At 41.5% G+C, this 20,756-nt stretch overlaps 1 protein-coding gene across 1 annotated transcript in view; it reads right to left on the reverse strand.

Moving 5' to 3' along the window:
- Positions 1-2,384: 2,384 nt before the first annotated feature.
- Positions 2,385-20,756, reverse strand: part of RGMA (repulsive guidance molecule BMP co-receptor a) — a 36,252-nt gene continuing 17,880 nt past the window's right edge. Inside the window, exons 2-4 of the mRNA XM_069984951.1 lie at positions 19,629-19,744; positions 7,223-7,740; positions 2,385-5,774 (exon numbers count right to left, since the gene is read on the reverse strand). Coding sequence (XP_069841052.1) covers positions 5,076-5,774; positions 7,223-7,740; positions 19,629-19,744 — 1,333 coding nt within the window. The 3' untranslated portion in view covers positions 2,385-5,075. The remainder of the gene's footprint in view (positions 5,775-7,222; positions 7,741-19,628; positions 19,745-20,756) is intronic.

Here is a 20,756-nt window from a genome sequence, read left to right on the forward strand (position 1 = left end):
AGCTAGAGCGCGCAGGACACGGGGAAAAGAAGACCGCAGCAGCAGCCCTGGAACGTAATGTATATCGTAGGCAATGTGTATCGTCAGTCGCGCACCGCTATTACGGTTGGCGCCCGACGAAGACAGGTCCAAACCTATATCAACGATCAGCCGATGATCGTTGTCATCGGCTGATCGTTGTATTTATTATATGGAGCGATAATCGGCCGAATCTGGCCGATTATCGTTCCTTGTAATAGTACACTTAGAATCATAGAGGGACAAGGGTTAAAAGTAGGGACTGTCCCTCCAAAAGGGAGGTATGCAATACGCTCCACCCCATCCTCATGTATTAGCACAGGTGAAGGAAGCAGATTGCCAGAGAGCATAAAGGGTAGGACCTTTCTTGCTCTCCAAATATCTCCTTTAAGACCCTGAATTTGTATTTGAGCTTTTACTAAATAAGTCTCCTTTTGGCCCCTGGTATTTTTTCCCTTAAAACTTAGCATACTGTTTGGGTTTTTGGGGTGTTTTGCGGACTTGAACTTTTATTTTAACAGTTGCAGATTTTAAAGGTAATGTATCTTCAGAAAATATGCTCTTGTTAAAATTAGTTTTTTTGGTAATTTTTTTAAGCATAATTTTCCATTTTACTACATATATTTATATATAGACAAAATCAGCCCAGCCTATGCCTCCCTGTAGAATGGTCTATGCACATAGTTCATAGAGCATGCTTACATGAGCAAGCCCTAGCAGCCTTAGGGCTCATGCAGTTTTTTTTCTGCTTTAGGGCTGCATACTCGAGGTTAACTCATCTCTAATGCTATACAAAGACACAACGAACATCTCCAGACCATACTCTCTGTATGGCATTAGAGATGAGCGAACCTCGAGCATGCAGCCCTAAGGCAGAAAAATAACTGTCTTTCTTGAGCTTCTGCATTTAGTACACTTTACAGCAAGCCCCATGGACATAGACACAATGAACATCTTCAGACCATATTCTATGTCCATGAGGCTTGCTGTAAAGTGTACTAAATGCAGTAGCTCAAGAAAGATGACTACCCCCATAATAATTCAACTAAATTGGAAATAAAATTAGAAAATACTTTAAAGTAGTTTTTAGTGTTCACACATGGAGTCTGGAAGAAAATGCAGCTTTATTTGTGGCAATATTTCTGGGACTTTTGTCTGCATTTTTTGGCCAGAAGTTAATGTAGGGATGCTGTGTATACACAAAAACATACAGCAACCATTAGTCTCCGGTATAAGGGGCAGGGGGTGCGCTCATTTCATGAATACAGCAGGTCCCCTGTTTTCTGATTTTTTTTAGTTAACTTTAGTTAAAAAGCTTGTGCAAAAGTTGAAGGGAGTTTTAGTCCTGTACCGGATTAAGCAGTTGCTCAGTAGTACAATCCCCAGAATGCATTGCTTTCCTTTAGCTCTTCCTCACAATCCTCCAACCCTGCCTACTACTCTTCCACAACACTACTGCCAGTTCCCTATCCAGAGCTGTTGCAGAACATCTCACTTCACTGCAGACTATCGCACAGTGAGGTTATAGCACCTTCTATGTTCATTTCCAGGAAGCTCCTCTAGCTGTGGCATTTGTCAGCAGAATGAAGCATGCTGTAAAGCGCACCTCATTCTCACTAAATGTTACAAGAAAGATATGTATAGGTGTATATTAAAAAAAGTGATTGTTATGTAGGCTGTAGGGGCTGCTCAAAGGCGGTGACATCAATCAGGGGGGGCAGGGCTTCAACTCAAATTAAAGATCCAGGCCTCTCGAGACAGCAGAGGCAGATGCATGGTCTCTGGAGAGACAGAGAAGCCAGGAAGCTGAAGACAAAACTCCAGAAATGAAGGAGCTTCACAGTGTCCTGTCTGGGAGAATCACACGAAAGCAAACTGAACCCAATACTATTTGTGACAATGTATTAGTAACAATAAAGTAATCCCCACAGCATCCAGTGGCATCTTCTGTGAAATTTGTTCATCAAGCAACATACATGAAAGCAACGTTTCAACCCAGCTGGTTCTTTGTCACGCCTACAAAGACCATGCTGGGTCGAAATGTTGCTTGATGAATACATTTCACTGAAGACTTACACTACTGGATGCCGTTGCATTACTTCATTGTTCTTTTGTATGGCCGCCTGGTGTGCATCTACCTTCTAACTTAGGCCCATTTGACTTTACATTGGTGCTGTTGAACCCTCAACTAACACTATATAAGTCATATTTCTCAGGGCGGCTTTAAAAAATAAAAACATGTTTTTGGCCTGCACAGAAATTTATTATGCCAGAAACCTGATGTGCAGGTCATATTAAGTTCCACCCAAAGTTTTTAATGAGCCCACAAGAACTTTTCCGTTTCAGTAAAGAAAAGAAGCCGGATATAATGTTAAAAACCTTTACTTGCATTTTCAATAAATAATTTACAGTATCTACATGAGTCAATGTCAATGAGCATATCTAAGAACAATGTTTTCATCGTGTTTTCCCTTTTGCCGTTGTGCGATATCTCTACATCCATCAGGTCGATCTTGGCAGATTTTAGACAGTAAACTTGATAAGCCAAACCAGAATAAAGTGCTTCACTTAGTTTCTTTTTTCTGAACATTGATTTTACCAGCGACAGTCTATTATTAACCCCATAATGACAGCGGTGTGAACTGCAAAACAGGCAATGCATTAGAAACCTATGTAATCTATGTAATATTCAGCAAACTACACACATTCAGACACACCCTGAAACATGCTTGCTGGGATACAGAGTGCAGCTGCACTACATACTAGCACTTGGTAGGAAACAGGAACGAGAATCGCGGCGGATGATGCCACTGATTCAGCTTACTTTATATTTGAGGCTAATGAAGAACGTCAACTATTGGGATTTAGTTAAGAAGGATTATGGGAAAAAGCTTAGGAGTACAAAAATGTGTTCAATATAGTTTTAATACATTGGTCTGCAAGCAATGGCTTACCAGCTACCATGAAACTACAGCGTCCAGAGTCCACAAACCTCACCAGCTAGGCCAATGTTATGCTGAATGCCAACTTAGCAGCAAACAGAACAATGCTGGGCCAGACCACTATAATAAGGCCATAAAGACAAAGCACAATGCAGTCCAGCCAAATGGCTATTTCACAGTGGATTTGTGAATATATCAGCATAAGTTCACAGCCTGAATTGTGAAACCAGGATGGATCATATATTCAGTTACAGAGGCTCAATGGTAAATGGTGGCAACTTTGAGAGTCGGTTCGGCTGACCACTATCTCTCCCGACTTCCACTTGCACGTGAACTTGTGGGACATCCCAGAATTCGTGTGTCCTTCATGGAGAAGAGATATAATAGGTTCAAGCAGTTGAAGCCCAATATGCCCAAGAGCATCTGTCGGGGAAGAGCTGGGAGGTCACTATACCCTTGAGACAGTTGTCTGAACTTTCCCACGTAGGAGGGGGTTTGGATAACTTTTGTCTACAGTGTATGGGCACCTTAAGAGTGAAAAGTCATGTAAGACAAAAGAAGTATTTATGGAGAATGACAGCTGTGGAAACACCATTCTTATCAACAGAAGCAGCCATTTTATGGAGGTTTTAACAACAATTTTGGTTGTTCTTCAGCAACCGGTGATATTTTGTAGGGTCTAAGCAGGATATACTTCATTGCCTTTTCTTTATTCCTATGTAGATTGGTTGGCTGAATGCTGGTAGGGCCACAAAATGGGTAAGTCCAAAATTTTCTGCGTCTGTTTAAACAAAACCTTAAAATTACCCACGAGTGCTCGAGATGTCTGCGGCACATTAGGGTAGGTCAAAATTCAATTTCATGGCATGAAAAGTAGTTACCACAATCTATTACACTGGAACACGTTACATATCTCCTATTTACAGTGACACCATTTAATAAAACCAAAGAACTACAAAAAGTTCCACATATTACAGACATGATAAATTATATCCAACACAAGTTGCATTATTTTGCTTTACATCTGACTCCTAAAGGTTTATATACACTATACATCTGCTCCAGTAATCAGTGTCACATCAGTAAAACAGCCTGCACTATGATCACTGGTCCAAAGACCAGGCTCTTCTATACATCGCTCCCCTAGAATTTATAGCCATAATATAACAAGCTGCTGCTTCTCTTACCACGGGATGTGGCATCATGGTGACATAAGCGCTCCAATTTCCAGCCCAGAGGCTGTCTGAATTACCTGCCATGTAGTTTCTACCAGCTCTTATCTTGATGCATCTGTAGCTAAAGGGAAGCAACATGTACCTTGACCAACCTACTCATAAAAGTGCTACCATAACAGCGAGATTTAACATAGTAAAATGCAACACGGTAACACAGGTCTGCCAAGATCCCAGTTTCCAAGGTTTTTGCATTTAGTTTGGCATGTATGCAGCACAGCTACATATACAAAGTGGATATGGAACAGCTTATTTCTACATGTCCATATTAATATTGGTCATCGTTGGTAGACCAACCGATACTAGTGAGCACCAAGAACATTGATCATGCAGTTACAGCTAATCATGAAATCACGAAAGCCACGTTCACAAAATACTAAGTTTCACAGCCACCATGATATCTGCAAGTACCAAGTCAGGCAGAGGAGGCAGTCTTCTCTCTGTGACTTCTATAGATGAGGTATGGTTCACATAAGCTCCACTTGGCAGATTTGATGGACAGGCAACACTCGTGCTCCATAATTATCGAGCTTCAAAGAGATGCACAAAAAAAGGTTAGAGGTCTCGACTCGGCGCTGGGCTAAAGGATTAGACACCTGTCCTACAGCAATGGGAGACACCTTCCTTGCTGAAAGATACATTACTACGATGACCTTTGCATTCTTTCTAGGCTTTAGATCATGAATGGCATAGCTTCAGTAGAACAAACCACAGACTTGATGTTAAAGTCCTCAAGCCCAGTTTCTGCAACCGATGTATATGATCAAATAAATTGTGTCATCATAACAGTGTCACAGAAACAAATGCATCCTGGGTAATCTAGCCCGCTCCTCTTACACTGCCCCCCACTACATTGCGTTAGATTTACACAGTAAACATAACATTACAACAACACTGTGCAACATTGAAACACATACACAAAAGCCACAAGGAATAGGGCCAACCCAAGGCCTGATTTAGGAGCTGCAGTTCCAGACCCCAAGTCCGTGGTCCTTTCATACAAATGGAGTTTGTCCTTGTTGGAGTGTAATGACTTCACATCCTCAAAGGCATAATAAGCAGCTAGAGTAAAATTCACATCCCCTGTGGTAAGGAGGTCAAAGACACAGGACTGAAAGTAGAGGTCCTCAACGGGCAGCTTTTCTTTGCATTTGGCTCCTGCCATTTGAGGAGTGAACGAGGATGCACTGGATCCAGTCCCGTGTCTCCTCAAGCCAGTTTCTGGGCTTTGGGAGTGGAAGGTTCGAAAGTCAATTTGCTGGTTCTGAGGACAACCCTGGAGGCACAGATAAAGTCCTTGGTTTTCTTTGTCCTCCACCGCGTTCACCACCTCCTCAGGCATGCGTACTGCAAAGGTCAGGTAACGACCAACTTGCCGCACCACTATTGTGGTACCAATATATTTGGCTTGTATTTCTATGTGTTGCCCAGCCACTTTTTCTATAATTTTCAAGCTGTTCGCTCCACTCTTGTCTCCACCATTCTTAGAGCCATCTACAAAAGCAGCGGGAAGCTCATCCATTTCAGCCTGGTAAACCTTCTGGTCCACACACTCCTGGAAGTTCTTAAAGATTATTGTTATCTGGAAAAAAAAAAGATATAGGTTAACCTATGAGAATTTTTGTTTCTAACTTTTTTTATTTTTATTCTTCTCTAGCACACTATGGCTGGAGGGTTCGCCCATCCATGGCGTTTTACACAACTATCTCTTCCAGGTATATGCATAGTGAACCTGTGACTCAACAGGAACACAAGAGAGAGCTGTGTTTCAGCAGCTTAAGATATTAAAATAAAAATGATCGATCAAGCTCAATGAACACAGATATGAACGCGCCAATGATTTATTACCATCTGCATTTTCCTACAAGCAACCACATGCTTCCACCTACCGGGACACACATGTAATTCTCAGAAAAGTCAAACTAGTTTCACAAGATCCTGAATAAGGAGGACAGGATTCAAACTATATTAACAATGTAGATGATATATCATTTTCTTATGATTTCTTGTGACAGGGCAGCATAGAGACTCTTTGTAGCACAACCTTCCAATCATTCCAAATTATAAAATTTGACCATCAATGTAAATTGTAGTTGACTGATATATATATACACACAGGGAATTTTGAACAAAAAGAGCTTCTACAAAGAGAGTCTCCTGATCTGGAGGACTAGGTATTTCCATTTACTATCATTTTTCTTCTTATTGTATGGTGCATGTTTCATTAATATAATTTTTGTTTTTTACATCAGTTTCCTCCACCATTGGATTTCCTTAGGCAGGGTTTACACAGTATTTTGGGCAGTATTTTACCAGGACCATGTCCAAAAAGCAGAATATGGGGCAGATCTTTCCATTATATTTTTTCTGTATGTGTATCTGCTGGTTTTAGCTAAAAACTGTCCACCCATCCATCCATGCAAATTGCTTATCATGAATAAACCTTACCATTGGAACAGTAACAACTGTAATTACAATATTAGCCATCAAGTATTGTAAGACAGGCTATAATTATTACCTAACCACGACCATGTAACAAAAGGAGAATCAATATATTTAAAAAGTAAATGTTGCTTTAATACAATGCCTTGCGAAAGCACAAATTGCACAAAGACAGGGTTTGCTGATGATCGGTGACAGCACATAATAAAGGTATGCAAATTAACCCTGCTCCAGAAGAAAGCCAGCTTATTTGCATACCCTTTTTCCCAGGGACCATTGCCTGGCCTATAGGACCCCTGGCTGTCTCTACAAGGAGTAACCCAATCCCCAAGTAAAGTCAGTCTATGGGACTGTAGAGGCCTTATAGCTACAGGGTGGAGATAGAGGCACGCAGTAGCTCATTCTTTAGGTCAGGATCAAAACACCTAGGCTGTATTTGAAAAAACTTTTAGTATGGCTCTGTGACAAAAGTTTTTTTTTTTTTTTTTACGACAGGTACACTTTAGAAGCAAAATAAACTAAAATGTTAAACTTCCTTTATCCTTAAAAGGCTAAGGTAATAAGTTAAAAAAAAAATCCAACATTTACCTTGCTGGTAGCTGTTGCTGTTGATCCTGGATGTACCGGAGTGTTGGTGACTTGTACATTCAAGTAATTATTGTCTATGAGAGGCCATGCTCCTTGTATTTTGCAGGTCTGGAAAGTGTCCGTAAACGTCCTAAGATGTGGATCCCCAAAGAGACCACAATGGGTGTAGTTAGGGGTTGCGGAGTGCCGGTGAAAATTCTTTTCATAATGACAAATCTCGGGGCTGTCAGACCTCTCTTGGCTATCCCATGGTGGAGGGGTACGAACACGTGGCTGGGAAGTGGGGCCATCTTTGGAACAGTTGTGTTGACTCATGAGGTCATCAATGCCATGGACAGCTGAATGGTAAGCCAAGTCTCCTCTGCAAAAGCGAGCAGTACGACGGGTGCAATGAGCATAGGTTCGTAGTGCCGTGCAAAATTCCACCGAATCCTCCGCTCCAGTATGATGATGGGAGTTTGAGGTGGTTGACCAAAATTCAGAGTTGCACTTCAGAATTCTACAGGATGAGCTGAAAGCTGCAAGAAAAAAAGAAAAAAGTTGAGTAACTTCATATTGTAATTTTAACATTTGAAAAAAAAACTAACAAAAAAAAAAAAAAACTATTGCCCTCAAGGTGCAGTATGCATCACCTCAACATATGATCTCCACTGAGAGGCCAGAACTAACCACCAGGCACTGACCTACAGTATACAATATACAATATACACACACACAATGGCTTAAGAAGTCACTAGTAACACTGTTCAGGCACGTAGCCCAAGCACCATAACTCACACAAGGTGCAAAGTGCCTCACATTCCCTTGACGTCACTGGTTCCAAGATGTTTGGACAATCTCTTGACTATGGGGAGAAGTCTACCTCCACTGTTTATGAAGGTCCACTACATGTTAATATTTACAAGTGTTCTTCAGCAGTTTTCCCCTCCATTAAATCGGAAAGTAAAGGCCAAATATTCACACTGCCATAGTATTATCATACAGCTCTTCCCAGTGGCTATAGACAAGCACAAGACGGTGGTTTATACTGGACTAAAACAAAGTACAAGTGGAGCATGAAAGCGAGCGGCTATCACGTAGCAGGCAGTAAAACACAGTACAAGCTGGAAGTGCTTCACTAATCCTGACACCAGTCCCCACACCCACACAGCAACCACAATTTATTTGATGTTTATGAGATACAGATGTTTATGAGATACATACTTGTGAAAAGGAGAAGGAGGGGGGAGAGGAGTCGGGGGTCTCTGGATTTCTGCAATATATTACTGAATGAAAAGCCTGGGAGACGTTACAAAGCTCACCACCAAGTAATGGAGCTAAAAATCACACAGATCTCCAAGGAAGAATATAAACAAAAGAATTCCACCCTTTCGAGAATCTTGCCTCGGCTAAAAAGGGTGCATACAAAAACTGCACGGTGTGAACAAGGCTGTGTCCACCATCTTTATAATTTTGCTTCCATTTCAAGATTATAAAAAGATGCGAGCAATAGAGTAAATGGATAAAGTTGTCTGTGGGTGTTCAAGAAAATGCATAATTCGTGGAACGCATTGCAGGCACCAATTTCTCTTCTCTAGTTGTGCCATATTATAGACAGTGCATGTGCCCCACCAAACAAGAATTCCCAGTAACCAGACAACCACAGTCATTGCTTTCTCCACTTCATCAATATAAGCTAATTACTTAATTGCTGCAATGGCTGGAAACCATATTCTGTAGATCTCGAAAGTCTTCTTGGCTTACTATAAACTTAGACAAGAAAAAAAAAAGCTCAACGTTCAGTGTAGTAACTTGTGCTTGGGCTGAGCTGTGAAATCCAAGCCTGGGGCGATGCAGGACAGCTGTGTTCCCAGGTGAGGCTGTTAGAGTCTCATTTCCTCCCACCTCCCTTCCCAAACATCCACAGCATTTAAGAGCACATACTGGCTGCAGGCATTAAAAGCATACGTCTAAAAGCTACAGCGATGCGTCTACGTGTCTTGCAGCGAATGAATGGCTATGTTCTTGCCAAAAAATAAACCAAACAAACAACTAAATAACTGATAGGATATTGAGCAGATCGGCAGCACCCCATGATACACTACAATAGTGCGACGTTCATGAACTACAACTCCAAGCAGGCACTTTTGGTGCAGTTCTGCATCAGTATTTGACTATCTTCCCCAAAGTTTGGCACATTTTTTATATTTTACTGTGTTATATGGAGTCAGGTCCTTGGCGTCTCTCCACCTCACCGTGCAAGCAAACACTGAGGAGGCAAACAGTCAACAGTGTATAGAAATTTAGTAATAAATCAATGTTGAGCCGAGTAGCTAGAGGTGGCGTCAGCGATCTACTACTACCGGGTGCCACTGTTTTCCTAATTCCTCCTCTGGCTGTGCATGCTAACTTCATTGCTAAAATATGTCAGCTCAATAGTGAAGCAAAAGCTTAAACATCTATACTGAAAATATGAAAGAATAAAAAGTTGAAGAAACACATTTAAAGGGTCTTTGGACACTATATAAACAGTTAAACTAAGGTAAGGTCCCGACTTGTTTCCTAAAAGTTAGGATACATTTTATAAATGGCTGTATCCAGGGGCGGAGTGATCAGAAGTGCAAAGGAAGCAATGGCAGCTGACCCTAGTGGTGTTTAGGGCAGGAACCCAGTTACAAATTTTGCACTGTGGCCCAGGATCTTTATATTATACCACTCCTTGGGTCCAGTTTTAAAAGACAGACAGATGCAAGTGGCAGAAGAAGTGGCTAAAGCTGCCATATGTGTTAGCTAAAAGTTGGACAATTTCGGCTTACCATCTAAATATATGTGGTGGTCTCCAGACCTTCTCCCCCAATGGTCAATGTCAGGGGACAAAAGGGTTGGGAATGTTGGATTTCAATGTAACCAACACTTGTGTTCTCATAGACCACCATGGGTGTCTGGTAACTGCCTAGCCCCCGCCCCATTCAGATTACATTCATGTTCAGCCAAGTCAACTGTGCATGTGGAGATCAGCGGAGACCGAGTGTTAAAGCCCTATTACACCAAAAGATGTCGGACAGATTATATTACAGATTTTTTTCAGCCAAAGCCAGGAATGGATTTGAAAAGAGAAGTCTTAGTCTTATCATTACGACCTGTTCTCTGTTTATAGTCCATTGCTGACTGGCTGAAAAAAATCTGCAATATAATCTGTCCGACATCTTTTGATGTAATAGGGCCCTTAGGCCAATAGTTATCTGTAATTTATTGGGCGCTTAAGTGAACTTAGGTATGTTCACTTTGTATACACAGTACACGTGATCATACCTTTGGATTATTTATTGCCTTGTTGCATTGGAGTACCTGATTCCGCTCTGTCGATGCCAATATGTGCATAGGATTTATACTTTATGTCCTCACCAAGTTCATATGCCTTTTCTTGGGGTGCTCTGGTTCAACTCCACAGTCCAAAAACATACATAGGCAAATGTATTTACCACTTAAAGGGGTACTCAGGCAAAAAAAAAAAAATTATTACACGAGTGCAATAATTTTTTCAAATTAAAAAAATATATATTTCAAATGAACTGGTTTCAGAAACTTATACAGATTTGCAGTTTACTTCTATTTAAAAACCTCAAGTCTTCCAGTATTTATCAGCTGCTGTATACCCTACATGGAGTGGTATATTCTTTCCAGTCTGACACAGCGCTCTCTGCTTCCACCTTTGTCCATGACAGGAACTGTCCAGAGCAGTAGAGGTTTTCTATGGGGATTTGCTACTAATCTGGACAGCTCCTCACATAGACAGAAGTGGCAGCAGAGAGCACTGTGTCAGACTGGAAAGAATACGCCACTTCCTGTAGGGCATACAACAGCTGATAAGTACTGAAGACTTGATCTTTTTAAATATAAGTAAATTACAAATCTGTATAACTTTCTAAAATCAGTTAATTTGAAAGAAAAAGATTTGTGCCCCTTTAAGACTGGGAAAATAGACAGTGGCAGTTCAGGAAGATTCTCCTAAGAGAGCTGTGGGTTATGTTAGTGCTCCGGTAAAACAATATACCCATAGAAATTAGAGTCATAATAAAAGCACACACCCTTTAACATTGCAATACTACTCTCCAATACATATTTCACTACCATATATGAACAATTATCCAGATACCTTATTGCCTAGGTGATTAATATTATTTTAACCTTCATTTGCTTTCTATATTCTGTCTTCATCAGACATAATAAAAGGAGAAAGGCCATGTATACCTCAGAATAGAGCTCAGAAACCGAGCGAGCCGCCATATACGAGATGCAGATTCAGTGCGAGACATTTGCTCAATGGCACAGTTGTTTAAAACCTGGAGAGATCACAAAACCTTTCTGTGTGACTCACGCCTGGCAGGAGATGTTGGTATTGTTGGCATTCATACCCTTAGAACTTTATTTACTTGGTTTTGACACAGAGGGGGGAAAAAAAGAAGACGACAAAGTGCCAACATATCTTGGCTTGCGGCTGCCAGATCTTTCAACAGAGCAACCAGAAGATTGAAAAATTAGCTGATCAAAATGAACACTAAGACGTATTCAAGGTTTCTCCTGTTCCCTTCACTGAGCCATGTCGAATGGAATTAGAAATTGTTTCTTCTCAATTGGTTGAAGCCTCACTCTGCACCCATGACATCCTAGGCCTCAGTCCTACCAATATTCAGGAGGCCCTGTTACATATGTATTAGGGAAAGAACAAGTCCTTTTTTCAGAATATTCAGTTTGATCCATTTACCTTGCATGCACCACTATACACCATGGCTCAGTACTTATAAGTATACATGCACACTTGTGGTGACAACTAGCATGTTCTATTCTTTCACCCGACTACTGATTTCAAGGGGCCCATACACGTTACATGCTGGGTTCTAACAAAATCATTGCTATCAATCAAAAACAGCGTAGATGATCCAGGATATATAAGGCTCACCATAGGGTCTTATGTTGTCTTTTTACAAAATTAGTCAATGAAGATTTTTTGTTCAACCCAGGGTGAACAAGCCCATAAAGCTATTTTTTTTTTCCACAAATTCGGTCTCACTTCATGCCAACTAGCTGCCAGCACTGCCACAGACAGGTGTAATTCAGGGCTATAATAAAAGATGCATGCACTATTTAATAATTTAACAACCTGTTGGAGTGAGGCCGAGCAATCATAAACTAACAGACATGCAACTTTATTATGGGAGAATCGCTGGCTGCAACCTGCAGGTTGTCATATCCCAAAGGTCCGGCCAATAACTGTCAGCTGCCGAGCCAGATAAGTAATCGGCCACTATAAGGGCATTAGCCACATGTGCAACACTTCAATTAGATGTGGTCGTGGGTATTGCAGGAAATATAGATTTACAATCCATGCCGATTTGTATGTTGGTGCCCTTTAAAGTGACTGTACCACCAGGCCCAGCCTGAAGCACTGGAGGCGGGCCGACCCACCCTTAGTGGGAAGAAACCCCAGCCCCTCCATGACGTGACTCCATTAGAATCAATGGAACCCTATCATAGAGGGGCTAGGGTTTCCTCCCACTAAGGGTGGGTCGGCCGCCTCCAGTGCTTCAGCCTGGGCCTGGTGGTACAGTCACTTTAAGCTATAACCTATGAACCCTGCCTAAAATTCCTTCAGACATGAGAGGTCTATGTGGCATGTATGTATTTAATATGCTCTACGGCCTTACTAACACCTCAATATTCCAGTCCTAATTCTGGATCTTCTAAATATCAATTAGATCGGAGCAACAGTGTAAATTTAGGCTAAATGGACAGTTACATTGCATGTAATATCTGAAAGGGTCTTCTTTTTGCAAACTTTGCATTCCCGGTAAGAAGCATGTTAGATGTAAGCTATATCATCATTTTCTTATCTACACAGCTGCAAAAACTAAATGGTCTTCTATTTTGCATGCAATTCCCTGGGGTTCTGTCAAATGACATGCAATTGTGATTTGATTTGACTTTAATATCAACCCCCCCCCCTCCCTTTTCAAAAAGAAGCCCTGATTTTACCCATAAGGCCACAATGATCAGAATTAATTGCAGACTAAACTCACAGCTAGCTGAAATTCAGCTAACAAAGCTTCACCTCCCCCACCCACCCACAAGTGCTTAGTTGATCAGAAGCCTCAATGATCACCATCCTAATGAAAGGATTTGCATTTCAATGTCCCAACAATCAGTTTTGTACACTATTGTTTACTGGTTACCCAGGAAGACTGTGAACACAAGGAATGCCCCTATGGACATAGAACTATGTGCTAGCTTCGTGCTCAAGTATTACATAAATGAGGTAACTTTTACCACTCGTTCCAATACCTCAGGAGTAGGACCTTCACTTTTCTTGTTTATTATGTAATGTGTGATTTTTTCATTATTTATATTATATATACACATGTACATATACATACACACACACACAATGTACACACACACACACACTGTATTGTAAAGTGCAGTGGAGTACGTTGGTGCTGTACAAAGATTATTATTATATTATGACTTCTTATGGTAGGAAGCACTACATTACTACAAGTATAATAAAGTTAACAATCTTGTAGGCAGGCCTGAGTTGGGAGAACTTGTTTGCGCGCCCCGGGGTCCTTCCAGTGACCTCCTTCGAACTGCTAATCAAGCAATCTTGCGGAATAATGGGCTGATTATTATTGTCTTGTTTGCATAACAAAGCAGCCCAATAAAACGTATTTGACTGTACTCAGAGGGGTGTGAAAGATCAGCTGAGAATAGAGCCTGTGGAATGTGGCAGCTTCACTAAAGCTCCAACTCAAGAATAAAGACAATGCAATTTGCCATCAAGAAAAGCCCAACAGGCCAATAAATTACCCCATGTGCAAAGGGATTAGATCAGGTTTCAGTTACACAGAAGGGGGATGGGTGGAGAAGGGAGAAAAGCTGTGCACTCTTAAAGGTACAGAGCCTCTTTTATGCAAAGCCTTCACAACAGGAAACCTTCAGAGACCTGTAGGTTGAAGCTCACATTATTACATATGGTAAATAGAACTTTTTCTATGGCTCTATTCATGTATTTGGGCATTAAACATCTGGATGATCGCATCTATGTTCCAAAACAGTTCACCAGGAGTAAACCGCCAAGGAAAACTGTTTTCTTCTTATAAATATTATGGGAATTAATCATAAGCAGTGTTGAGAGCCACATCCCCCATAGTTTATATCACCTACAGAATTTACACATAGTAGTTATTCTACAAAAATAAAACTACAAATGTAGACCCATGAGCTGCCAATATTGTATAGTCGTCTTCTTCTATTCACTTAAATGGCTTTACCAGTGTCCATAAACAGACACCAATACCATATAAATCTGTACTGACCAAGTCATGTACCATATCAATGCAGATGTAATGCCTTTCAGGATCTGTGAAAAGTTGGTTACTATGTCACCTAAAGAGAGAGGGGGGGGGGAATCTGGACATTATTGGAAATATGAAGATGTGTTATTTAAGCGCTCCCTAAATAACTCAAGAAAAAGATGAGACGCTGAGAAGTAACCACATGGAATGGATCAGGTTGACACCACTGTAAATACGTTTTGTGTGACGGTAGCTGAAAAATATCTTTCTCGTAAAACAGCGCTCCATCCAAGTAACCGGAGCTGGAGCGTCTGCAAGCCTAACAGCTCTATTGTGAGCAATATCAGCTTACCCATATCCTGTCCTAGAATCTTTTGCAAAGGAAAAAAAATCAAATCAAAACACCAACTAAGCATTATTATCATGGTGTAAAAAGGGGTCATCATCACCGACTGCTGGCCTGTAAATAAGGGAGGCATATCAAGCACATAATACATAGCTACATGCATTGCCAACTTTATGACTCTAATACTAAAGCGATAAAGTGTTATCATTACAATACAAATCTAAAGCTAGCCACACACAGGATTAGAACTGGTGAGAATGGGCCCGATTATATGCCGGTTCACCAATCCCATGGGAAACGTGCCAGACAGGCCAAAACTGTCAATGTATGTTGACCTCAGGCTTTGTTGTGTGGCTAGTTCAATACAACTGCAAAAGTGGAATCTGAAGAGTTACAAGAGAGAAACTGGTATTTTAACAGCTTGTTCTTCTCACCTTGTAAATCATCATGCGGGCCTTGAATAATGCTTGTACAAATCCTGCGTGACATACTTATCTAGAGATAAGAAACATGCTTCCCAAAGCTGTCACCATATTCCGAATGGCCAAATAATTGGACTTCACACTCAGCTAGGTCTTAAGGTGGGTTTACATGCTAGATCTTGAAGGCTCATCCAACTAAACTGGTAAATTCAATGTAATCACATGTAGCTCTAGGTGTGTTATTCAAGTTATATTGTGTAAGTTCCTTGTATGTGATGGTCAATAATCAGGGCACTAGGACAGAGCCAGAAAGCTGTCTATAGTGTCTGTAGATTTTAAAAAAAGAAAGAAGGAAGAAAAGAATAGCAGTAAAACTGGGCCTAAAAAGTAAAAGTACCCACTGTGATATTCTGTTGCTGCTATTCAGATGGCGCCCTGGCCTACTGCTCGCCCATTCCTGGTGACATGAGGAACTACTTGCTCAGCCAATCACTGGTGACCCCCCTCAGGCACTGATTGGTTAATTGGGCACTTCTGTCATGAGGTGAGCAGCTGGGACTGGGCACCATTGAAATAGCAACAGAGTACACTTTTTTTGGGGTACTTTTTCAGCTCAACCTGGCCACTTACAAATTTTATGAAATCCCTGGATAACCCCCTTTAAGTAAAACATCAATTACTTAGGGTCCCTAAGCCTAACATGTCACAGTACAAACCAGTGGTTAGCATTACCAGGCTTAGTGCTAGGGTGTTGGTTTTAAATCCAAACATGGATAATATATACACAGAAATGACATCCCCCCCCCCCCCCCCGATTATTTGCCAAAGATATGAAGCCAAAGCCAGGAACAGACTATAAACAGGGATCAGGTCATAAAGGAAAGCCTGAGATTTTCAAATCCAGTCCTGGCTTTGGCTTACAAAAACCTGTCAGATAATCTGTTGGTGTAATAGGGCCCTTAGACTCTCCTATGAATTTCACTATAGTGTGAATGCCTGAGATTATGAACTAACATGGAGTGCTGACCATTTTTGTACTGCACTGAAGAACATGTTGGTGCTATAAAAGCAACAGGAATGGCCAAATTAGCCATTAAATGGAGCAGTGACAAAACAGCGGTGTGGATACCAGACACAAAATCTAGAATATACACTCCAGAAGTGGTTACAAGTTCTATAGAAATGTGCACATTATCTCAGTACTAGGACATCCAACAGCATGGTCCTGCATACGGTGGGACAAAGAGCTTCTTATCCATCCGGATGGATAATAGCCTGGACAGAGTATGGGGGAGGGGGGACTGCTGAGAAGTGACTTTAGTATGCGGTGACAATTAGGAGTAATAGTATGCAAGTAGCCAATGTCCTGTGATGGAATAATATGAACAGAAGAGATAAGGTTTATCCTAACTTGGCTATAGATAGTCTCCAGAGTTCCTCTAATGCACACTATACCGCCAGCAATGTAGAACAGAATTCTGCGGCTTATGAATACATCTCTCACTTCTATACATTGTATGATGTCACCTCCCCCCTCCCTCCTTTTTACCTCCAGAAACTGCAAGGGTGTAATGAAGCACACCATCTGTACGGCTGAGGGCAACAGAGCAGTTACAATTCACTGAAATAATTGCCTGTTAATAGGCCCAATTATTTGACCAGGTGTATACATCGCCCGTGTGTTAACACAGGAAGCCAATGTAGTGTGCGCTCAGTATGGCGTGTACACAGGTGCTGGAGCTCACCAAGCCACCACCAATTATCCAGCTCACTAAATGCAGCCATTTGTTGAAAGAAGGGTCTGTAACATGCTGACCACAATAAATTCCCCATCTCCCCCCCCCTTAACCAAACTCTTGGAAACTATATTCAACCTAGGATGAGCACATAGTCGGTCTATTGCTTTTCTTCTTTACAAAGCCCAACAACAAAAAGCTACAGATAGTGTCCTCTAGCATAGTCCTCTAGCATAGTCTTCTTTTAAGTTTCTTCTACTACAGATGTAACAAAACTACACCTAACAGGCATGCTGGGAGTTGTAGTTTTCTAACAAAGCCATGGATTTGTCCCCAGAAACCTCCACAGCAGTGGTCTCAGCCAATGTAAAGCTCCCACAGGGACTTTCTTAGGTTCCAGGCTATTGCTTTATTTACCATAATTTTGTTCCCAGAAGGAGGAAGAAATAAGAATATAAGTTGAGGGAATGTCTAACTTTTTGCTGCAATGAAATTGGGGCACAAAGCAGAACATGGAGACATGAGCTCAATGTGTGACTAAATCCCTGCAGAGGCTGGCTGTATATAACATGAGTGACCTCTAAAGCAATACCTGCATTAGTAATACTGACAGATAACCCAGGCCTGATTGATCTGTCCTTGCTATGTAAATTTACTTAATACCCTAATCTCCAATTCTGAAACCTGGCCTAACAGTGATTTAAATTCAGATTGCCGGGCGCTGGAAGGTCACTTGTACCTTTCATTTGCACCCAAAGAAGAGGAACAACCCCCCTGGCAGGATTTACCTAGTAATGGAATATACAAGCAGTAATGGAAACTCCGATGTGTAAACATAGGCCACAAAGCTTCAGGTGTTACATTTTACTGCCGTGCTACAACCGCATACAAAAATGGAGTTGTTCTTTCAACTTTATTGCATGAGAAGCAGATAAGAATCCAAGAGTGCAGGATTTATGGGTAATGTCTAAACATCCCACAACCTGCACTCTCTGTTCCCAAGAGCTTGCAATCTGTACTAGGCCCACATAAAGCGCATGCATCGAAAGAAACAAATGTGTTTATTAAACTATTCGCAAAACAATACGATACGTAACAAAACATACAATAAGCAGAATGTGAGCAGCTTGGAGACACATGGCCTGCAAAGAAAATATTTTCACATCTGCGCTTCATCTGTGGATACAAGAGACACTGCTATTCCAAGAGGAGGGGTGGTTAACCCTTAGCCCCCCAAAAAATATTGAATGCAAACCTCTTTGCAGGACAAAGGGGATTCATCAAAACTGACAAAAAGCAGGATATTCACCTAGAGCAAAAGAGTCAGGCCAGGCCTGGGGTGAGCGCCTACTTCTACAAAGCACTTCAATCAATTACTGTATCATCTTCAACTACTTGGCTGTCAGGGTCAAAGACATGGGCAAATCAGCCCATTCTTATAAGATAAGGGCTAGAGAATAGTCTTCTAGCTGCTATTTATATCTATTGCTGGGGCAGCTGAGTGACAACCAATACTGCCATTAAATAGGTCATAACCCAACTTTTCTAGAGTCCTGCATTAAATCTTTGCCTAGTTATGTGGTGCTTCCAATCTGAAATAAAAACTAGGCAGATTTGTCAGTATGGTAAAAGCTAGAACTGGTTGTCACCCAGCTTTCCCAGGAACAGATACATAGAATTAAAAACATCTGATATTTGATCACAGTCAAACCTGCATACCGCATAAAAGTTATACAACAATAAACTGTAGGCAACCATAGACAGTCATTGTACTAGAAACTTTTCCAATTTTATTTCTTAATAAAGGAAAAAATAAATAAATAAACATGGAAAAAAAAAAGAATTTTAAGGACCATAATATAAAGAACATAGTGACCACTTGTACAGGTAACTAGAAACACTTGCACCTACTGGACACAATAAGGATACACTATACACAGATAACTCAAAATAATACAATTATTTAGGGATTTAACAGGACTACATTTCCAGGTGAATAAAAACCTTAAGTCTGCAGAAACTCGAGCCTTTGCAAGGAACAAAACCCCCAGTGTGGAGTCTGCCCTCCTCCCCCAACAAAAACAAGGTTGGCAGGAATTTGCAGGCAAGGATCAAGCCAGCAAAACACTAAGATTCATTGGAAACAGATGCCTATCCCGGGACTCATTCTATAGGTCCTGCGGCCCTACCTTGAAAAGCAATAAACAGGGAGACACCACAAATAAGCCAAGCATTTTCCTGATCCCAGCAGCGTTCTGGGGTAAAAGCAAGAGCCAAGAAGTGGGATCCAAAGGAAATGCAGCTAGAAAATATTTGTGGGTTAATAGGTGAGGACCATGTAAATATTATTAGAATGGCGGCACACAATAACAACTAAGCAACTGCAATAATAGAAAACTGCTTATACTTTGTAGCCATCAACTTTTTTCTAATCCAATAGACAGTAAATAATAGGAATGCACAGTGCTGCTCTGGCACACACATGTGCTTCCTATTCAGGGGCCCCTCTCAGGGAAAGGAGATCCTTCTAATAGACTTTTCAATAAATAAGACAGCCAGGGATTTCCTTACCTGTGTGGAATGTGCACAAGAAGACGGTGAGGATTTTGAAGAGTCCCAGGGCTTTGGGTCCTGCCCCTCTCCCCATACCCATCCATCCAGCTCGGGCTTTAACCACCACCCTCGCCCTGGACGAACAGTGAGAAAAAGAAAAGAGAGAATATATCACACTCCAGCAGACATCAACTTGTGCAAAGAGCCTGAGCCAGCAGCACTGCAATGAAGGACTACACACTCCCCCCTGCACTCTTCCCTCCCTCTCCCCTGCACAACACAGGAGCCATCAATCACAGGGATTGCCTGCCAATGGCTGCCCAGCTCCCCCTACCTTCCCAGCCCCCAGGAGGGATCCACCCCCAGCTCTTCTCCAGTTACACAGGCCCAGCGAGGAGGAGTCTCCGGCAGAGATTCCTCCTCACACATCCAGCAACTGAGAAAACACTTCAGCTGCATAATAAGTAAAGCCCTGAAGGGAAAATAAACAGGCACTGTACCTATGGAGGGCCCAGCCTCACCACATGTCACACATGGGGAACAAAGTGATGAAACAATTAGCACTAAATTGGTTTGCTGCATTTGGCCACATTCCTCATAGACGTGAAGCTGAGGGGGGTTTACATGGGACTGCAAGTAAACCTATGAGGTAGGGCTACACAAACACAATGCAAGGACTAAAGTGTAGCATTAGGCAGAACTTATTTATATAAGGCGACATTCACACACAGTATCTTGCTAGTGTCATTTTTTATTTAATTATTTTACAGACTGATATTGTTTGAGGGTGCGTTCACACGTACAGGATCCGCAGATCTGCAGCATATTTGATGGTGCAGATTTGATGCTGTGTTCAGTTATTTAGATCTAATCTTCTCCATATTTGTTGCGTATTTCCTGCGTATTTGCTGCTGATCGCAGCAGTAAATACGCTGCGTATACAGTGTGTGTGTTTATACCCTTTGGGGACGTTCACACTTACCGGATCCGCAGCAGATTTCATTTAATTAACTGAACACAGCATCAAATGTGCACCATCAAATCTGCTGCGGATCTGCGGATCCTGTACGTGTAAATGCACCCTTAAAGGGATTTTCTGACCATTTACAAAACTTTGCAACGATACCGGCATAAAAAACCCGTACT

The sequence above is a fragment of the Dendropsophus ebraccatus genome, chromosome 1 (genome assembly GCF_027789765.1).
Source record: "Dendropsophus ebraccatus isolate aDenEbr1 chromosome 1, aDenEbr1.pat, whole genome shotgun sequence".
In the NCBI taxonomy this organism is placed as follows: Eukaryota; Metazoa; Chordata; class Amphibia; order Anura; family Hylidae; genus Dendropsophus; species Dendropsophus ebraccatus.